Below are 19,354 nucleotides of genomic sequence, written 5' to 3'. Positions count from 1 at the left end.
TCGTGGAATATGTCTAGTCTCGTTCTTCGAGTCCCTTGTTACAAATGGCGCTAAAAAGGCATTATGGTACACGATTCGTGTACCAGTGGTAAAATGTTTATTCTGTCTTAAATATTGGATATCAGTAGCCCATCTTTTCCCGGTAAGATCACAACATAAATGTTGATTTAAATTGACATATTCGTGTTTTCAATGTCGAAGACGTTGGATAATACTGAGTTAGAGACTTTGCTACTTTAAGTTGTATACTTTATTTATAACATCATTCACAATCCCAAACTGAATACTATATTGTTTTTTTCAAAGCAGGTATAACGACATTCCAGAGTTTTGTGGCTTCATATCTAAAGTTTTGGTGGCTTTTTGGTGTCGATGAATCCAGTAGGAAATAGGACTGGTTGTAGACAGACGTGAAGGGTTCCCATCTAGCACCATATAGAGGTTGTGGTGTAGGATCACTACAAGGATAAAACTGATAGTAGAATATTGTTAATATGTGAAGGATCCGGTAAACCTTCTTACGATTCAATATTCGCATTTTCCTCAATTTAGACCCCTCTTCTTTCCAATTGCTTATAAATATATTATTATACTTTGTTGATTTAAACATATTTTATTATTTTAAATTAAACGGATCAGACTAAAGTTACTTAAACTAACAAACAAGTCCTTTCCAATTTTTGTCGTGGGTGGTCGGTGCAGGTGCTGGGTCTGATTAATCTTGTTGCGGAGGGGGAGGGGGCCAGGGAAGATCAATGGTAAACATACAGATGTCTACCAGCAGAGATTAAGTCAAAGTCCAGCTTACCCACGGCGTCCTTTTTTGGTGTAAATGAATCCCCATCTAATGCAACGGGAGTTCAGATTGAGGGCTCAGGGTATGTTCTTCATATTTGCAAATCTAAATTAGAATCTCGGTCACCCAACTGAACTTTTGATCTTATACTCAGTCCATAGGGGGGTGGGGGGGAGATTTTGTGCCACGTTTTGCCCCCCTCCCACACACATCACCCTATATTCAATACTAGGTCAATGAATCAAAGTCGATAAATGTACATTTCAGATACTAATAAAGAGTAAAATTAACAAAACCAAATATATTTACACACAAGATCAGTGAAATTAAAATATGGACCAGTGAGAATACTTGGTTATACTGTATTGGCATGTTTTCTTTCTAAGCTTATTCTAGAGGACTGAAGTTCGTTAGATACACTGCTTGGATGTAGTGCCATTAAAATGTATAATATTTACCCATATTTTGCAAAATTTGTCCACATTTCCATCATAGTTAAACTAAAGAAGCAGTCGATATCAGTATAATTGCTATAATCCAGCACTTTGTTAAATGGTTCCCCAAATACAAACGCCTTTTCATATCCATGTGGTGCGCCTTCGTAAAATACAAATGACATAGAGAAATTACTGCTTCCAAAATAACCAGAACATTGAAATATTTATTGACCCCCCCCCCCCCCCCACACACACACACACACACACACACACATAAAGATGGTGATATACAGAATTTTGATTTAGAATATCCCCAAGTTACTTTGTATACATGGTAAATACGACAGGTCTCAAAACAACCCCAAGGAACACCACACACTAGAGAAACACATTCTGAGTTATCTGCGTTGACAAAACAGTTCCTTCTTATGACCGGCGGATCAAGTATAACAAATTAGAAAAACAAATTTCTAATAATATTCTGCCTTTTTACCAGAAATGTAAAAATAAACAGTAAAATTATATATTAGTGATATATCATTACTTAAATGATGGTATCCATTTTCGTTAATGTAATGTACCGAAACTTACCTTCCCACTTTGGTAATGTATTTTTTGAAACATAACTGAAAACATAGAAATATGTTTTACCATTTCCACCTAATTTAGCATCTAATTGTGTTTCTAGAACTATAGGAGCTGTGAAAAGGTCGTCGCTGACTAACTAATAAAAGAAAATATATACCACTCACTGTGATATAAAATTACAAGAACCTATAGCTTTCTAAATTCCTCAAATGAGAAGTAGTGACAAGTGTTCTAGAAAGAGTAAATCTGTCCCGATTCGTGCCACAAACAGATAGCCAATCCTGATGAGTAATATTCCCGGTTAAAAATAATAATTAATATGAATCATCATTGGTTGAGTTTGTGTATTTAAAACTGGTGTGTATTGGAATGCGTATTTTGTAAAAAAAATTTACATTAGAATAGACCTTTCTTTACATTTATGTAAACATCAACTAATATATGTAATGACTATGGTATAAGCACATTTCTTTTTACGGATATTAACTATCATCTTAAAGCAAATGTGAAATATTTTCACCAGTAATCTCTTCAAAAGTGAGTTATATCAGTTTTGTAGTGTGCATACTATACGTTATTTAAAAAACCGTTCCGAGATGTAAATACATCTATAGACTCTGACTGCAGTGTTGGGGTATATCATATCACATCTCTCCCATACGAAGGTATTTGAGTAAATAATAATTACCTGAAGAAATGAGTCTCTAACAAGTTCCGGTGTGGATAAGTTATAAGGTGTTGCATAAACCATTTTAATATCATCTTCTATTACCTTCCGATTTTTGAAGAATCTTTGATGAACGTATTCGTGGATTTGCTCCAAGAAAAAGCTGGCTTTAATACCAGAGTGGTTCCCTTGGATTTTTGCTGCAATAGAAGTGCAGATAACTGAATAATTTGATATCGCTCTGTGACGGGTTCAACGGTTGAAATTCAACCGATTTTCCTAAACTGACATAAGTCTTATATTATAGTATCACAAAGGCGATAATGAATTTATATTTACCAATATAAGCAGCCCATTCCCCGGAATTTGTTCCTCGTATAACCGGTACATCCATTACTTTGCCATTTTTCCAACTGTTAATAGGAAGATCTGGCACTGTCTGGTAAAACGTATCTACTACTGGACTCCACATAAGTCTGTCCAGGGCTATCTGGATAATAGGACAGCTTTTTAATGATATTTGCAAGATTTGAATAAAATGTGTGGATCGGCTTATTCATAAAAGAGCACATAATCAGATAAGGTATCATCAGACAGACAACTGAAACTGGAAATATCTAATAAACCCTGCTAATGAACCGCTTTGTATTCACTTCGACTGTCCCCCCCCCCTTAAAGATTTTTACCATATTCTACCTTTACGACTGCTTTGTTGATATCCTCCGCATCTTTTGTTCTCAAGCAGTCAACAACTTCTTGTGTAGTGGCTTTAATACAACCCAAACCTATTCCCAATAATCTAGCTCTGTCTCTTGGTCTTAATACGTCTGTCTTCATAGCCACGGCCCAGTTGGCCAATCCTACCCCACTCTCACAGATAGCTGCATGGAACAAACCTAAACAGAGATATACCATGGTGTAGCTATATACAATCTGATTAAAATACAGATCTATATTTTGTTTCGATTTTTTATACTTTCGATGGCCTCTACTACATGAAGATCTGACCAGTTGTAGTGGTCATACGAGCGGCTTTTGACCCTATGATGTCAGACATTTGATTAACGAATCAACGTTGATGTTTCTAGTAGGATACCCACAGTTCCGTGCATCGCCCGCCACTAACCCGCTGTACCAGACCGTTTCATTGGCTAATCCCTCACATCAACCAGAACGCGGGTCATATAACAACTCTTCCAGATCCTAGTGTTGTAAAGACAAGTAAAACGAATTTTGAACTATAAAAAAACGAAAAGAAAATAGGATCTGTGTTTTAATCAGACTGAGCTATATAGAGATGGTTCGATACGTACAAGTCAGTGATACGAAAATTACTTTAGAGATGGATAAATTGAGGGAAAACAACTCAAAACAATGCCCTTCTTATAACCAGGCCCGTAGCTAGCCCAAAATTGGGGGTGGGGGTGGCAAAGGCTTCTGGGGGTGCGGACAGGGCTTCTTGGGGCGTCGATATACCTACACTACACTTTTGGAAAATATGTTTTGCACCTGAAAATGACGGAAAATTTCAATTTTGAGGCTGAATTTGCGATATTGGCGTATTATGATGTTTTGATATGAACATTGACAAATTTGAAAGAAGGAATACGACTTTAACGTAATTATAATAATTTATGAGAAAAACGAAAAGTTCGGAATCGGGTTAAAGTGCGACTTGTTTAAATTATGAAGATTATCACACCGTTTTGGGCGACTAATTCATTTGTGGGCGCCTGTATCAAATGTTTTGTTATTGATTGTCTATATATTAACTACATGTACAAGAAGTATTAGTCTTTGTGGGCGCCTGTATCAAATGTTTTGTCATTGATTAACTGTCTATATATTATCTACATGTACAAGAAGTATTAGTCTTTGAAAATTTGACTATGTATCCAACCTTTTGATAACGGCGATGTGAGAAGGAGTGAAACACTGGCTGATCCAGCACTGTCGCCGAACACAGTGACCCTCCCAGGATCTCCACCAAATGCTTGTATATTATCCTGTACCCACTGCAAAGCTAGCAACTGATCCAACAATCCAAAATTCCCAGGAGCTGCTTGATCTTCAGTCGACAGAAAACCTGTTAAATAATGGACATACATCATGGCTAGTGGTACGAGAGAAATTTAGCCCGGACAGTGTCTTTTCTTTCTCAAATTTTAATTTGGAAGGGTTATTTTACACGTAGGACAATGTGTTTGCGAGATCACGGATATTAATCCCACCTGAACATCTGGACACTTCCCTTCTTAGGCCCTACGTCCTCCAAGATTAATGATATAATATTCCAGCAATCAGAATATGCCCCGTCGGGCAATTTAATAAACGTTTTCAGATTTACAACAAAAGCTTGTGCAACATATGAAAACTTTCGTGACATACATAGTTTTACTGATAAAATTAGTCAGCGTAAATAGCAACGAAGGAGATTAGATTAAGACATTTATGTACAATTGCCAATATGATGCCGTAATAGAAAACCCTGAAACAGGTCCATATGGATCAAATTATTGATACAGAACGCTCTATCATACCAAGTGCACCCAGTCGATAGTTTAACGTAACGACAGTTACACCCTTCATTGACAATTGTGTACCATTGACAACCAACCCAGCGCCATTCACGAAAGCTCCCCCGTGAATATATACCATCACAGGTACTAATGCTGGGTCACTCGATTTCTGAAATTTAAGAATATTACTTGTATTTGAAATAAACACACAGCAATGCATCATGGTTTAGTATCCATGTTAACAAATTGAACATTTTCTTTGTCTGAAAGTTACAGCTCAAAATATCATGTCAATCAATATTGCTTCGAAAATTATCATAGTGATTCAGATATCTACACAATGGGCTGTGATAAACGTTTCAGTGAATTTATACCGGATTCTTAAGTAAGAGCAATGAATTAAGATAGCCGAGGCAGAAAAAAAGTATAGTGTGCTAGTCGCTTCATATTTGCTTTCAATATAAGCCAACATAATCCTTTGCAAAGATCGACACACCCGTAGGCCGGAATTTTTATATCTTGATCTGACCCCCCCCCCCCCATAAAATACAAAATTTCAATTTGCTAATCATTGCTTAATTGCTCACCCTGGGTCCATATATATTCAGATTAAGACAGTCTTCACTTTGTGTCACATTATATTCATTTGGACTCCAGGCAGGATTAGCACCTTGTAAACAAACATTGCCAAATGTTTTAGCTGATCGAATCCCACTCCATGGTGCAGCAGGGGTTGATTTGTTCCATCTTCCCAAACCTTTAAATATATAAAGCATTTTACATAGACACTCCTTTCGTAATACGGGTGGTCTTTCGCGAGCATTTTAGTTTATATTAAGTTGTTCTTGCTGTACGTGACAGGGATCTCCATTCTCCCACAGATAAATTCCCCTGAGCATAAGCGAATTTAAATAAAATTAAAATCATATTAGACACGATTCGCTACACGATTCACGAAACGATCAAATCTGTAATGAAGAGGCCCCCCCCCCCTCTCTCCCTCTCTCTCTCTGAAAGGCCAATTATCCCCATTTTAGCTTTTAGCAGAGCGTGTTTTAAAAAGATTATATCACAACTGTTATATTATATCACAACATATAACAATTTGTTTTATACCTTTCGGAGTTTATATAAACTTAGTTGAACTTTAACTTACCTGTTGGGGGAGCACCATACGGAATCCCTAAAAATGTATCGATTGACCAATCGCTGGTAATATTATATCTTGATCCTAATAACTGACCATTTTTGGTAGTGACGATGACATCGTCTGCTCTCCCGATATGAGAATAAAGCAGTAAACAAGAAATTTGTACCAATATGGATATTGTAGACACCATGGTTAGGTTTGATTATATCCGATATATATCGTAAATTTTAGGTCATATTACTGAATAACTGATACAAATAAACACTGTAATGTCACTACATTAAAAAAAAAAAGATAAGATATGGAGAGATAAAATAAATGTCTAATTTAGAATACAGGATAATCCCTTGTTATCTATATCATTCTGACAAGGATAATTTATCAACAGCTTTATCAAGGAATAAGCTCATCGGCATGACCTGGTGCGTTTTTCTGTGGATCGACTCTCCAGTTCCTTCCTACTTCGAGTTAGACAAATACAATTTTATTACAAAGACATGTGCTGTGAGGTTAAATTTTGTGTTGAGGGGACTGTCTCCACATCATTAGTTCAGAATTTTGTATAATTTTGTGTAAGGAGGAGTAAATGGAAACATTGGATATTAATATCACATTCCAGTAATTTGGCGAATATCTGTATAGCTAGTCTGAAAATCGGAATGGGCAGTAAAAAAAGTTTTCAAACATGAATAAAAATGATTGAGGCAGGTGGCACCCAAGCACGCGGGAAGCTGAAACTACATGGAAAAAAAGAAGACAAATCTAAAATCAACGCCTCGCATTGTAATTTGTATAGAAAGCTAAGCAATAATAATTATCGCTAACTTCCATCGTTTTAGCTGTAGCTGTGACCGCTATGATTCAAGAAAGTGGGAAATTTGGATTTTTATTTACATGATAAATCGCGGGTATACGATTTAAAGGTGCACCGTCGGTGAAAAATTCTATTCTGATAGTAAATAACATTTCCATCTTTTGTAACAAGATGGTGTCAATTTACCATGATCTAAAATCTACAAATTACGAAGATAACATACCAAATGATACTAACAGCACGTCATTGGAATTCCAATTGACTTTAATCGACAGACAGGGCCGGATTAAGATCCACAGAGGCACCAAGCACAATCATAAAGCATAAACATTTGGTTAGAGTTTTTCTAATTTTTTATACCCGCCATTATTAATTGCGACAAAACAGAAAAGACAAAAACAATGGAAATTTTTTAATTGTCGGCAGGTTCATTACATTTGCATGTCTATGTATCATTCTCTTTCCTTTTCATAAATATATGTAATTTTTCTATATCCGCGTTTGTTTTTAATATATTTAATATTTTTTATTTCACATACACAACTGTGATATTGTAGCACCATCGGTCGTTTGTCAGACATGGAGAGCGAACCCACTCTCTAGTCTATGGGAAACGTTTAAATATCTCGGGGAGGGGGGGGGGGGCTAATGTGGACAATGCATTATGCTATTCTTTCAGAACACTTGGATCATTACTTGCATTTTTGCCTGAATCTTTCCCAAGTGACAATTTGATTAAGTCTTGTATCATTTTTTTAGTTGTAGGTTGTCTGAGGAGTGGTGTACATTTGAAAGAAGTTTATTTCGGCAAAAAACTTTTACATAAGGAAAGAGGCAAGGGAAGGGTGGGTTATAATTTTAGAAGCATTACTCGATAACATCCCGAGTGGTTTGTGTTTGATCTGCGGTCGTTCATCGAATGAGTAGACGATCTGCCGCCCATGTGTTTAAGAGAAACCTTTTACACACAGGTTACTTATTGAAGAGCATTGCTTATTTTGGCGACGTTTGGAAGAGTATTCTCTTAACGACAAGTGTTTCCTAAGAAACTTGCCAGAGAAGCCATATTGTAGGCTTAATCCAGTATAGGTAGGAGGTGTGGGATTGATTAGTAGGCCTATTCGATCTCGTTTCCTTAAATAAAGACATGTTGCCTTTTGCAGGGTAGCGTCTGGGGTGAACTTTCCTCCAAAGGAGTTCCTCTGGGTACTAAAAAGTAAGATGGCGAGCGAGTGCGGTCTGTCCCGCGTTGCAAGCAACATTTACCGGGCCGGGCGATGTCGTGCCATTGGTCTTATCCAAAACAAAAACGACCCCTTCCAGGACACCCGACATCCCTTCACGTATAGGTATGTCCGACTAGCAGTAGCCCTCTGCATGATCATCTATAATGTATCCCATCCGTTGGATCTTCAAGTCGTCACAGAGTAGAACACCCTTTTAGTGCCCCCGAGTTAAAACCATAAGATATTGGATACCAATCAGGCTAGGCGTTTGGACAAGCATGCACAACGTTCAGACCAACATAACCTTTAAGAGTGTGTTTACAAGGCACATGCGAAAGGTGTTAATAGAATTGCTTTGTGTACGAGTCGGAAATTCCGTTGATAGGCTACCCCAGTGACGTATTTAACGTCATTGGGCTACGTTTTCTTGATAGGCTAGGCTAATCTGTTTCGAAAAAAAAAAACCAAAAAAACCAAAAAACAAATAAAACTATATAATAATGTAATGTATATAAACTGATTTACATTCGTTTCTGTTTTTACTATAATTTCTAGGTAAGTGATGTTCGGGGAAATACTCCAGAAGTCTCAATCGAATGTCAATCTCTAGCGTCTGGTTATTCCAGTCTATACCGATAGTATTTATTGCGCATGCTCTCAAGATAATATGGCGACAACGTTTGACATGTTTTGTGGAATATGTCTAGCCTCGTTCAAGTCCTTGTTGCTAAAGACATGTGTGTACATAAAACACGTGCGTGATCGGGTTATCTTTACTCTGTTAACTGACGGCCCCATTTCATTCGCAAATAGATACACCGTCAAAAGAGAAAATGGACGTTTTTGATTTTTGTCTTAATAATGAGTAATTGCTCCACTAATCCTCAGACATTCAGCGATTCGTCGTGGCATGCTCCTAATCAACCGTCCAATCACGATTTGGGGCAATCTGACCCACTCCTCTTGCAGTGTCACGGTCAATTCTTGCAGTGTTTCCGGTTGACGTTGACGTCGACGAACACATCTCCCGATCAAATTAAACGTAACACACTAAAGCAAAGATACGCTAGTCTTATGCAAGAACCGATAGGAAAGCAAACATGGATAGATAAACCAGCACGCGGCAGTTTTCATCAACCCTTCCTTGAAGTGTCAAATTTAACATGTATGGCGCTATTGCGTGTGGCATGTGCAGCTCAGTGCTTCTGTTGGGGCGATAAGTTCTTCGTCTGTGAACATACTCTCAAAGCATGTCAAATGTCCATGACTATTTATCATATTACAACCTGCATAGGTATTTGCATTTTAATATCCCACAAATCGAAATCGCCTCGAGCATGTTCCACACATCTCAACATTTATTAGCTTTTTGTTCAATCTATAAAAGCCTACATCCCTACACAATGTTTTGTTTAGTCAAGTGAAACAAGAAAATGTATAGGCTATAAATGGAACAATAGAACGCGTACACTTTAATGTCGACAAATACGTAAAACTATGCAAATAAGATATTTCTATGATATGATTCAACCGAAAGGTCCTATACATGCATGATATAATATCTACATTCAAGTTAAACAAACCGCATCTATTCATTTTAAATCTTGCGTCGAGCTGAATAAATTATGTGATTTATAACATCTACGGGTGGTTAACAGTGTATAACTAAAAACTATGATTGGATCTTTATTGCCAACATTTCAATTTAGCTAGAATTTTCTACACCTTGTCTATTGCATCTAGATGTTTAAAGCGCGTTAACAATATATTCATTTATGAGCAACTATGCAATTTCGGGATTAATATACCACATATTACAAATCATACCCAACGGAAAGAAATGGCGATTAATGAAAATTCCACCATTTTGGATTTCATTTTGCCGATTTCATTTTGAGAATGTCGCTGCCCTTTTATTACCAAATTCATGGAGTTTTTTTCTTTTTTTAAAAAAAATTTGGCAGTGATTTGGAAAGAAATAGATGTTTGTCAAATTCGATTTTTCGACACACTTCTCTTGCATAACCACTCTGTGTTTGAGGAATTTAAAAATAAATTATTTATCCTACCACCACTGAAAGACACTGATTAAGATATAGCGCTCTCGATAATTCCTGAAGAACGCCAAATTGAATTATGTTAATCATGTCATTTTGCCTTGGCCGATTTTGAGTATGATTTTGTCTGGCATATTATCATTGAACCAAACTGCAATCGTTTCTTAAGCATCTAGTACTTAGATAGAGATATTATTTATTTTCTGGAGCTTTCAAGCCAGCAAGAGTGTTTAGTCCCTTTAATAGATTTTTTTTATAGCAGGGGTATTCCCTCGCCTAAACAGTGTTTTGAGAAGGATTTGTAGCATAATTTTGATAGATTAATTAGTTTGGATATGTTTTTTAGTGCAAATACATCATCAAATCAGGCAGTTTGTACACGAGAACGTATTTTTAACAATTGTAATTAGTCGATTGGATGACACAAATTTAAACAAAATATTGTCAGATAACGAACGAGCTGGTTTTCTCATTGATTGAACAAAATTAAACTCTTTATATAAGAATACCTATATGAAAGATTACAATTTTGTAACTACAACTGCGATGCAGTAATGACGGGTTTCACTGGTGCCACGTTACCCTAGACATGTCACTTCCGGTACCAATGAAACCATTAAACAGGTTTCCACATAAGCATTGCACACATCAAATAAAATGGACGCCGAATCAACCAAATCCAACAATATCAATTCATTTTATACATTTGTTACATGTAAGTGTACAGTACTTCCGGTGATAATGAAAATGTTCAATTAGTTTTATGAAATTCGAAATGACATAAGGCATCACATGGTGAAAATTTTATGTAAATCGAATAATAATTGCCACTTTTATAGACCAAAAACCTTGAAAAGTGACTTGTAGAAAATCGTCTATTTCTCTACAACCGTACAAGTTAGAAACCATTTTCTGGTATCTGTATGATCGCATGGGCTCAATCTATTTGCTGACTGGAATTAAATATCATAATGTTACAAACATTACAAATCAGACTCATTTGAATAAAATATCTGTTTTGAAGCCAAAAAATACAGTTTTTGCCAAAATGACGTTACTTCCGGTGATAATGAAAATCTTAAATTACTTGTATGAAATCGTAAATGGCATTAGGTATCACACAGTGAAAATTTCATGAAAATCGAATAATAATTGACACTTTTGTGGACAAAAAACCTTGAAAAGTGACCTGTTGAAAATTGCCTATTTCTCCGCAACTGACCAAGTTAGAAACCATTTTGTGATATCTATATGATCGTAAGGGTTCATTGTATTAGTTGATTTGAATCAAATATCAAAATTTTAAACAAATAACAAATATGACTCATTTGAATAAATTACTGGTTTCGAGGGCTATAAATACAATTTTTGCTCAAATTACGTCATTTCCGGTGATATTGAAAATGTTAAATTGGTTTGACCTAGTTAAAATTGACATTACACATTTGTGTAAAACACGACTAAAAAATATTCATAAATTAAAAAAGTTTTTTGTAAAAATTTAAATTTTCTAAATTTAGCGCCTAATATCTGCGAAGATTTGCCGAAAATCAAAAAACAAAAGTAGCGTAGCTATGTGCCCCGTCTCCGGCTATGCCAAAATGCATCGAAAGTTAAAATCCAATGATTATTGTTAAAATTACTGCAATATTTCTAAAAACGATAGCTTCGGTGATTTCGGACATTTCGCATTGTCGCAGAACGTTCAAAATAGCTTTATCCTCTAAGTCACACCCACTTTTCCGATAAAACCGAAGAAATCGTAACGATCCGACAATCAGTTGCTGAGATCTACTCAAAACAAAAGAATAATAACTAGAACTGCGAAGCAGTAATGACGGGTTTCACCGGTGCCACGTTACCCTTGAACTTATGTCACTTCCGGTACCAATGAAACCGTTAAACAGGTTTCCACATAAGCATTGCACACATGAAATAAAATGGACGCAGAAACAACCAAATCCAGCAATCAATTCATTTGCTACATGTCAGTGATCCTGTCAAAATTACATTACTTCCGGTGATAATGAAAATGTTAAATTGGTTTATGAAATCAGAAATAGCATCATCACATGGTGAAAATTTTATGTAAATCCTATAATAATTGCCACCTTTATAGACCAAAAACCTTGAAAAATGACTTGTAGAAAATCGCCTATTTCTCTGCAACCGTACAAGTTAGAAACCATTTTGAGGTATCTGTATGATCGAATGAGTTCATTCTATTTGTTGATTGGAATCAAATATCATAATTTTAAAAACATTACAAATCTGATTCATTTGAATAAAATATCTGTTTTGAAGGCTAAAAATACAGTTTTTGCCAAAATGACGTTACTTCCGGTGATAATGAAAATCTTAAATTACTTGTATGAAATCGTAAATGGCATTATGTATCACACAGTGAAAATTTCATGAAAATCGAATAATAATTGACACTTTTATTGACAAAAAACCTTAAAAAGTGACCTGTTGAAAATTGCCTATTTCTCCGCAACTGAACAAGTTAGAAACCATTTTGTGATATCTATATGATCGTAAGGGTTCATTGAATTAGTTGATTTGAATCAAATATCAAAATTTTAAACAAATAACAAATATGACTCATTTGAATAAATTACTGGTTTCGAAGGCTATAAATACAATTTTTGCCCAAATTACGTCATTTCCGGTGATATTGAAAATGTTAAATTGGTTTGACCTAGTTAAAATTGACATTACACATCAAATGGTGTCACTTTTATGAAAATCGAATAATAATTGACTCTTTTACAGGCAAACTAGCGTAAAAAGTGACTCATGCAAAATTGCCCATTTCTCGGCAACTGCGCATATTAAAAATTAATTTTCACATACATTCTCTCCGTATAGATTATTGCTACGAGTTTATGAAAGTTACGAAGTATTATTTTAAAATATGAAAACGCTGGATGGGTTGTAAATAGCTTAATTTTACACCTTTTTTCACCTTTTAATCGAAATAGCCCGAAAACGGATTCGAAATTAAAAAAACTGGTCCCAACATTTTGTGCGCCTTTAAAGGGCGCACAATTTCAGTTATACCAGATTTGAAAAAAATAATATTTGCTTTCGAAAAATGGTACCTAACTGTCAAAATTGTATTTTTTTGTCAATTTACGCCACTTCCGGTGCCGACAGTTAAAATTATTGGTAACAAAAAAAATGACAATTGAGACAACGGAGTATATGAACTTTGTTTTATACAAATCAAACAAAAAATAATTAATCTAGAACTGAAAAACTGAATTAGCCAATGGGGGCCAAGGAAAATTACCGAGACAAAAATTTTTCACATTTTTGCCCAAGTCAGAGGACTCGTTATATTTGTGTAAAACACGACTAAAAAATATTCATAAATAAAAAAGTTTTTTGTGAAAATTTAAATTTTCTAAATTTAGCGCCTAATATCTGCGAAGATTTGCCGAAAATCAAAAATCAAAAGTAGCGTAGCTATGTGCCCCGTCTCCGGCTATGCCAAAATGCATCGAAAGTTAAAATCCAATGATTATTGTTAAAATTACTGCAATATTTCTAAAAACGATAGCTTCGGTGATTTCGGACATTTCGCATTTTTGCAGAACGTTCAAAATAGCTTTATCCTCTAAGTCACACCCACTTTTCCGATAAAACCGAAGAAATCGTAACGATCCGACAATCAGTTGCTGAGATCTACTCAAAACAAAAGAAGAATAATAATAATAAGAACTAGAACTGCGAAGCAGTAATGACGGGTTTCACCGGTGCCACGTTACCCTTGAACTTATGTCACTTCTGGTACCAATGAAACCGTTAAACCGGTTTCCACATAAGCATTGCACACATGAAATAAAATGGACGCAGAAACAACCAAATCCAGCAATCAATTCATTTGCTACATGTCAGTGATCCTGTCAAAATTACATTACTTCCGGTGATAATGAAAATGTTAAATTGGTTTATGAAATCAGAAATAGCATCATCACATGGTGAAAATATTATGTATCTGTATGATCGAATGAGTTCATTCTATTTGTTGATTGGAATCAAATATCATAATTTTAAAAACATTACAAATCTGATTCATTTGAATAAAATATCTGTTTTGAAGGCTAAAAATACAGTTTTTGCCAAAATGACGTTACTTCCGGTGATAATGAAAATCTTAAATTACTTGTATGAAATCGTAAATGGCATTATGTATCACACAGTGAAAATTTCATGAAAATCGAATAATAATTGACACTTTTATTGACAAAAAACCTTAAAAAGTGACCTGTTGAAAATTGCCTATTTCTCCGCAACTGAACAAGTTAGAAACCATTTTGTGATATCTATATGATCGTAAGGGTTCATTGTATTAGTTGATTTGAATCAAATATCAAAATTTTAAACAAATAACAAATACAACTCATTTGAATAAATTACTGGTTTCGAAGGCTATAAATACATTTTTTGCCCAAATTACGTCATTTCCGGTGATATTGAAAATGTTAAATTGGTTTGACCTAGTTAAAATTGACATTACACATCAAATGGTGTCACTTTTATGAAAATCGAATAATAATTGACTCTTTTACAGGCAAACTAGCGTAAAAAGTGACTCATGCAAAATTGCCCATTTCTCGGCAACTGCGTATATTACAAATTAATTTTCACATACAATCTCTCCGTATAGATTATTGCTACGAGTTTATGAAAGTTACGAAGTAATATTTTAAAATATGAAAACGCTGGATGGGTTGTAAATAGCTTAATTTTACACTTTTTTCACCTTTTAATCGAAATAGCCCGAAAACGGAATCGAAATTAAAAAAACTGGTCCCAACATTTTGTGCGCCTTTAAAGGGCGCACAATTTCAGTTATACCAGATTTGAAAAAAATAATATTTGCTTTCGAAAAATGGTACCTAACTGTCAAAATTGTAGTTTTTTGTCAATTTACGCCACTTCCGGTGCCGACAGATAACACTATTGGTAACAAAAAAAATGACAATTGAGACAACGGAGCATATGAACTTTGTTTTATACAAATCGAACAATAAATAATTAATCTAGGACTGAAAAACTGAATTAGCCAATGGGGGCCAAGGAAAATTACCGAGACAAAAAATTTTCACATTTTTTCCCAAGTCAGAGGACTCGTTATATTTGTGTAAAACACGACTAAAAAATATTCATAAATAAAAAAGTTTTTTGTAAAAATTTAAATTTTCTAAATTTAGCGCCTAATATCTGCGAAGATTTGCCGAAAATCAAAAATCAAAAGTAGCGTAGCTATGTGCCCCGTCTCCGGCTATGCCAAAATGCAGCCATTTAAATTGGAGGAAAGAAAAACAAACACAATTTGCAAGAGATGGATAGAGAAGAAAGTTAAACAAGAAAGTTTTTTCATACAATAATATAATTCAGGAAGTAACAATCTGATATGAGCTAATTACCACAGGAACCAACATCTTTTGGTAATCAATTCATTTTATACATTTAGTGATCCTGACGAAATTTCATTATATGCAGTGATAATGATAAAGATAAATTAGTTTTTTAAAATCAGAAATGGCAAAGACCCAAAACCTTGAAAAGTGACTTGTAGAAAATCGTCTATTTCTCTACAACCGTACAAGTTAGAAACCATTTTGCGGTATCTGTATGATCATATGTGTTCAATATATTTGTTGAGCGGAATCAAAAATCATAATTGTAAAAACATTACAAATCAGACTCATTTGACCAAAATATCTGTTTTGAAGGCTACAAATACAGTTTTTGCGAAATTGACGTTACTTCCGGTGATAATGAAAATCTGAAATTACTTGTATGAAATCATAATTGGTAAAAGGTATCAAACAGTGAAAATTTTATGAAAATCGAATAATAATTGACAGTTGTATGGTCCAAAAACCTTGAAAAGTGACCTGTTCAAAATCGTCTATTTCTCCGCAACTGACCAAGTTAGAAAGGAATTTGTGATATCTATATGATCGTATGGGTTCATTCTATTAGTTGATTGGAATCAAATATCAAAATTTTAAACGAATAACAAATACAACTCATTTGAATAAATTATTTGTTTCGAAGGCTATAAATACGGTTTTTGCCCAAATTACGTAATTTCCGGTGATATTGGTAATGTTGAATTGGTTTGACCTAGTTAAAATTGACATTACGCACCAAATGGTGTAACTTTTATGAAAATCCAGTAATGATTGACTCTTTTACAGGCAAACTAGCGTAAAAAGTGACTCATGCAAAATTGCCCATTTCTCGGCAACTGATCATATTACAAACTATTTTTCACATACATTCTCTTCGTATGGGTTATTTCTACAAGTTTATGAACGTATCAAAGAAATATTTTAATATATGAAGGCGCTGGATGGGTTGTAAATAGCTTATTTTTACCCCTTTTTTTACCTTTTAATCGAAATGGCCCGAAAACGAAATCGAAATTAAAAAAACTGAGTCCGAGATTTTGTGCACCTTAACAGTGCGCATCTTTTGGATAATATCAGATTTGTAAAAAATAATATTTGCTTTCAAAAAGTGGTACCGAACTGTCAATATTGTAGTTTTTGCTAAATTTACGCGTCTTCCGGTTCCGACAGGAAACTTTACCGGTAACAAAAAAAATGACATTTTGAACCACGGAACATATGAACTAGGTTTTATACAAATCGAACAATAAATAATTAATGTAGGACTGAAAAACTGAATTAGCCAATGGCGGCCAAGGAAAATTACGGAAACAAAAAAATGTTGACATTTTTGTTCAAATCAGATGACTCTTTAACCTTGGTTAAAATGTCATATAAAAATATTAATAAATAAAAAAAAATTTTGTAAAAATTTAAATTTTCAAAATTTGGCGCCTAATATCTTCCAAGATTTGTCGAAAATCAAAAATCAAAAGTAACATAGCTATGTCCCATGTTTCTGGCTATGTCAAAATGCATCATATGCTAAAATCCAATGATTATTGTTAATATTACGGCAATATTTCAAAAAACGACATTTTCGGTGATTTCGGACATTTCGCAATGTCGCAGAATGCCGGGAATAGCTTTAATCTCTAAGTAACACCCACTTTCCCAGTAAAACTGAAGACATTGTATCGACCCGACAAGAAGTTGTTGAGATATAAGCAAATTGGCAAAAAAAAATAATAATAATAAGAAGAACTAGAACTGCGAAGCAGTAATGACGGGTTTCACCGGTGCCACGTTACCCTTGAACTTATGTCACTTCCGGTACCAATGAAACCGTTAAACAGGTTTCCACATAAGCATTGCACACATGAAATAAAATGGACGCAGAAACAACCAAATCCAGCAATCAATTCATTTGCTACATGTCAGTGATCCTGTCAAAATTACATTACTTCCGGTGATAATGAAAATGTTAAATTGGTTTATGAAATCAGAAATAGCATGATCACATGGTGAAAATTTTATGTAAATCCTATAATAATTGCCACCTTTATAGACCAAAAACCTTGAAAAATGACTTGTAGAAAATCGCCTATTTCTCTGCAACCGTACAAGTTAGAAACCATTTTGAGGTATCTGTATGATCGAAGGAGTTCATTCTATTTGTTGATTGGAATCAAATATCATAATTTTAAAAACATTACAAATCTGATTCATTTGAATAAAATATCTGTTTTGAAGGCTAAAAATACAGTTTTTGCCAAAATGACGTTACTTCCGGTGATAATGAAAATCTGAAATTACTTGTATGAAATCGTAAATGGCATTATGTATCACACAGTGAAAATTTCATGAAAATCGAATAATAATTGAGACTTTTATTGACAAAAAACCTTAAAAAGTGACCTGTTGAAAATTGCTTATTTCTCCGCAACTGAACAAGTTAGAAACCATTTTGTGATATCTATATGATCGTAAGGGGTCATTGTATTAGTTGATTTGAATCAAATATCAAAATTTTAAACAAATAACAAATATGACTCATTTGAATAAATTACTGGTTTCGAAGGCTATAAATACAATTTTTGCCCAAATTACGTCATTTCCGGTGATATTGAAAGGGTTAATTTGGTTTGACCTAGTTAAAATTGACATTACACATCAAATGGTGTCACTTTTATGAAAATCGAATAATAATTGACTCTTTTACAGGCAAACTAGCGTAAAAAGTGACTCATGCAAAATTGCCCATTTCTCGGCAACTGCGCATATTACAAATTAATTTTCACATACATTCTCTCCGTATAGATTATTGCTACGAGTTTATGAAAGTTACGAAGTAATATTTTAAAATATGAAAACGCTGGATGGGTTGTAAATAGCTTAATTTTACACCTTTTTTCACCTTTTAATCGAAATAGCCCGAAAACGGAATCGAAATTAAAAAAACTGGTCCCAACATTTTGTGCGCCTTTAAAGGGCGCACAATTTCAGTTATACCAGATTTGAAAACAATAATATTTGCTTTCGAAAAATGGTACCTAACTGTCAAAATTGTAGTTTTTTGTCAATTTACGCCACTTCCGGTGCCGACAGATAACACTATTGGTAACAAAAAAAATGACAATTGAGACAACGGAGCATATGAACTTTGTTTTATACAAATCGAACAATAAATAATTAATCTAGGACTGAAAAACTGAATTAGCCAATGGGGGCCAAGGAAAATTACCGAGACAAAAAATTTTCACATTTTTGCCCAAGTCAGAGGGCTCGTTATATTTGTGTAAAACACGACTAAAAAATATTCATAAATAAAAAAGTTTTTTGTAAAAATTTAAATTTTCTAAATTTAGCGCCTAATATCTGCGAAGATTTGCCGAAAATCAAAAATCAAAAGTAGCGTAGCTATGTGCCCCGTCTCCGGCTATGCCAAAATGCATCGAAAGTTAAAATCCAATGATTATTGTTAAAATTACTGCAATATTTCTAAAAACGATAGCTTCGGTGATTTCGGACATTTCGCATTGTCGCAGAACGTTCAAAATAGCTTTATCCTCTAAGTCACACCCACTTTTCCGATAAAACCGAAGAAATCGTAACGATCCGACAATCAGTTGCTGAGATCTACTCAAAACAAAAGAAGAATAATAATAATAAGAATAATAATTTTAACA

The 19,354-nt window shown here is 34.4% G+C and overlaps 1 protein-coding gene across 1 annotated transcript; it reads right to left on the bottom strand.

Moving 5' to 3' along the window:
- Window positions 1–266: 266 nt before the first annotated feature.
- On the bottom strand, window positions 267–5,230 carry LOC126819408 (neuroligin-4, X-linked). Its single transcript, XM_050547416.2, has 8 exons — window positions 5,029–5,230; window positions 4,389–4,574; window positions 3,185–3,384; window positions 2,828–2,978; window positions 2,510–2,688; window positions 1,825–1,957; window positions 1,255–1,393; window positions 267–458 (listed from the first exon to the last, which is right to left on the bottom strand). The coding sequence occupies exons 1-8, from the start codon at window positions 5,228–5,230 to the stop codon at window positions 287–289; spliced, it is 1,362 nt and encodes a 453-aa protein (XP_050403373.2). The 3' UTR covers window positions 267–286.
- Window positions 5,231–19,354: the final 14,124 nt, after the last annotated feature.

Source organism: Patella vulgata, chromosome 4, assembly GCF_932274485.2.
Source record: "Patella vulgata chromosome 4, xgPatVulg1.2, whole genome shotgun sequence".
Classification (NCBI taxonomy): domain Eukaryota; kingdom Metazoa; phylum Mollusca; class Gastropoda; family Patellidae; genus Patella; species Patella vulgata.
This window is presented reverse-complemented; position numbering and strand designations above follow the sequence as displayed.

Bases quoted from the DNA above. Each gene is read 5' to 3' on its own strand.
- LOC126819408 (XM_050547416.2), bottom strand. From the start codon at position 5,230: ATGATGCATTGCTGTGTGTTTATTTCAAATACAAGTAATATTCTTAAA. The intron at 2,689-2,827 runs GTAAATATAAAT...CTTCTATTGCAG, and splicing joins GGAATGGGCTGCTTATATTG to CAAAAATCCAAGGGAACCAC. The intron at 459-1,254 runs GTAAATATTATA...TTATCCTTGTAG, and splicing joins ACAAATTTTGCAAAATATGG to TGATCCTACACCACAACCTC.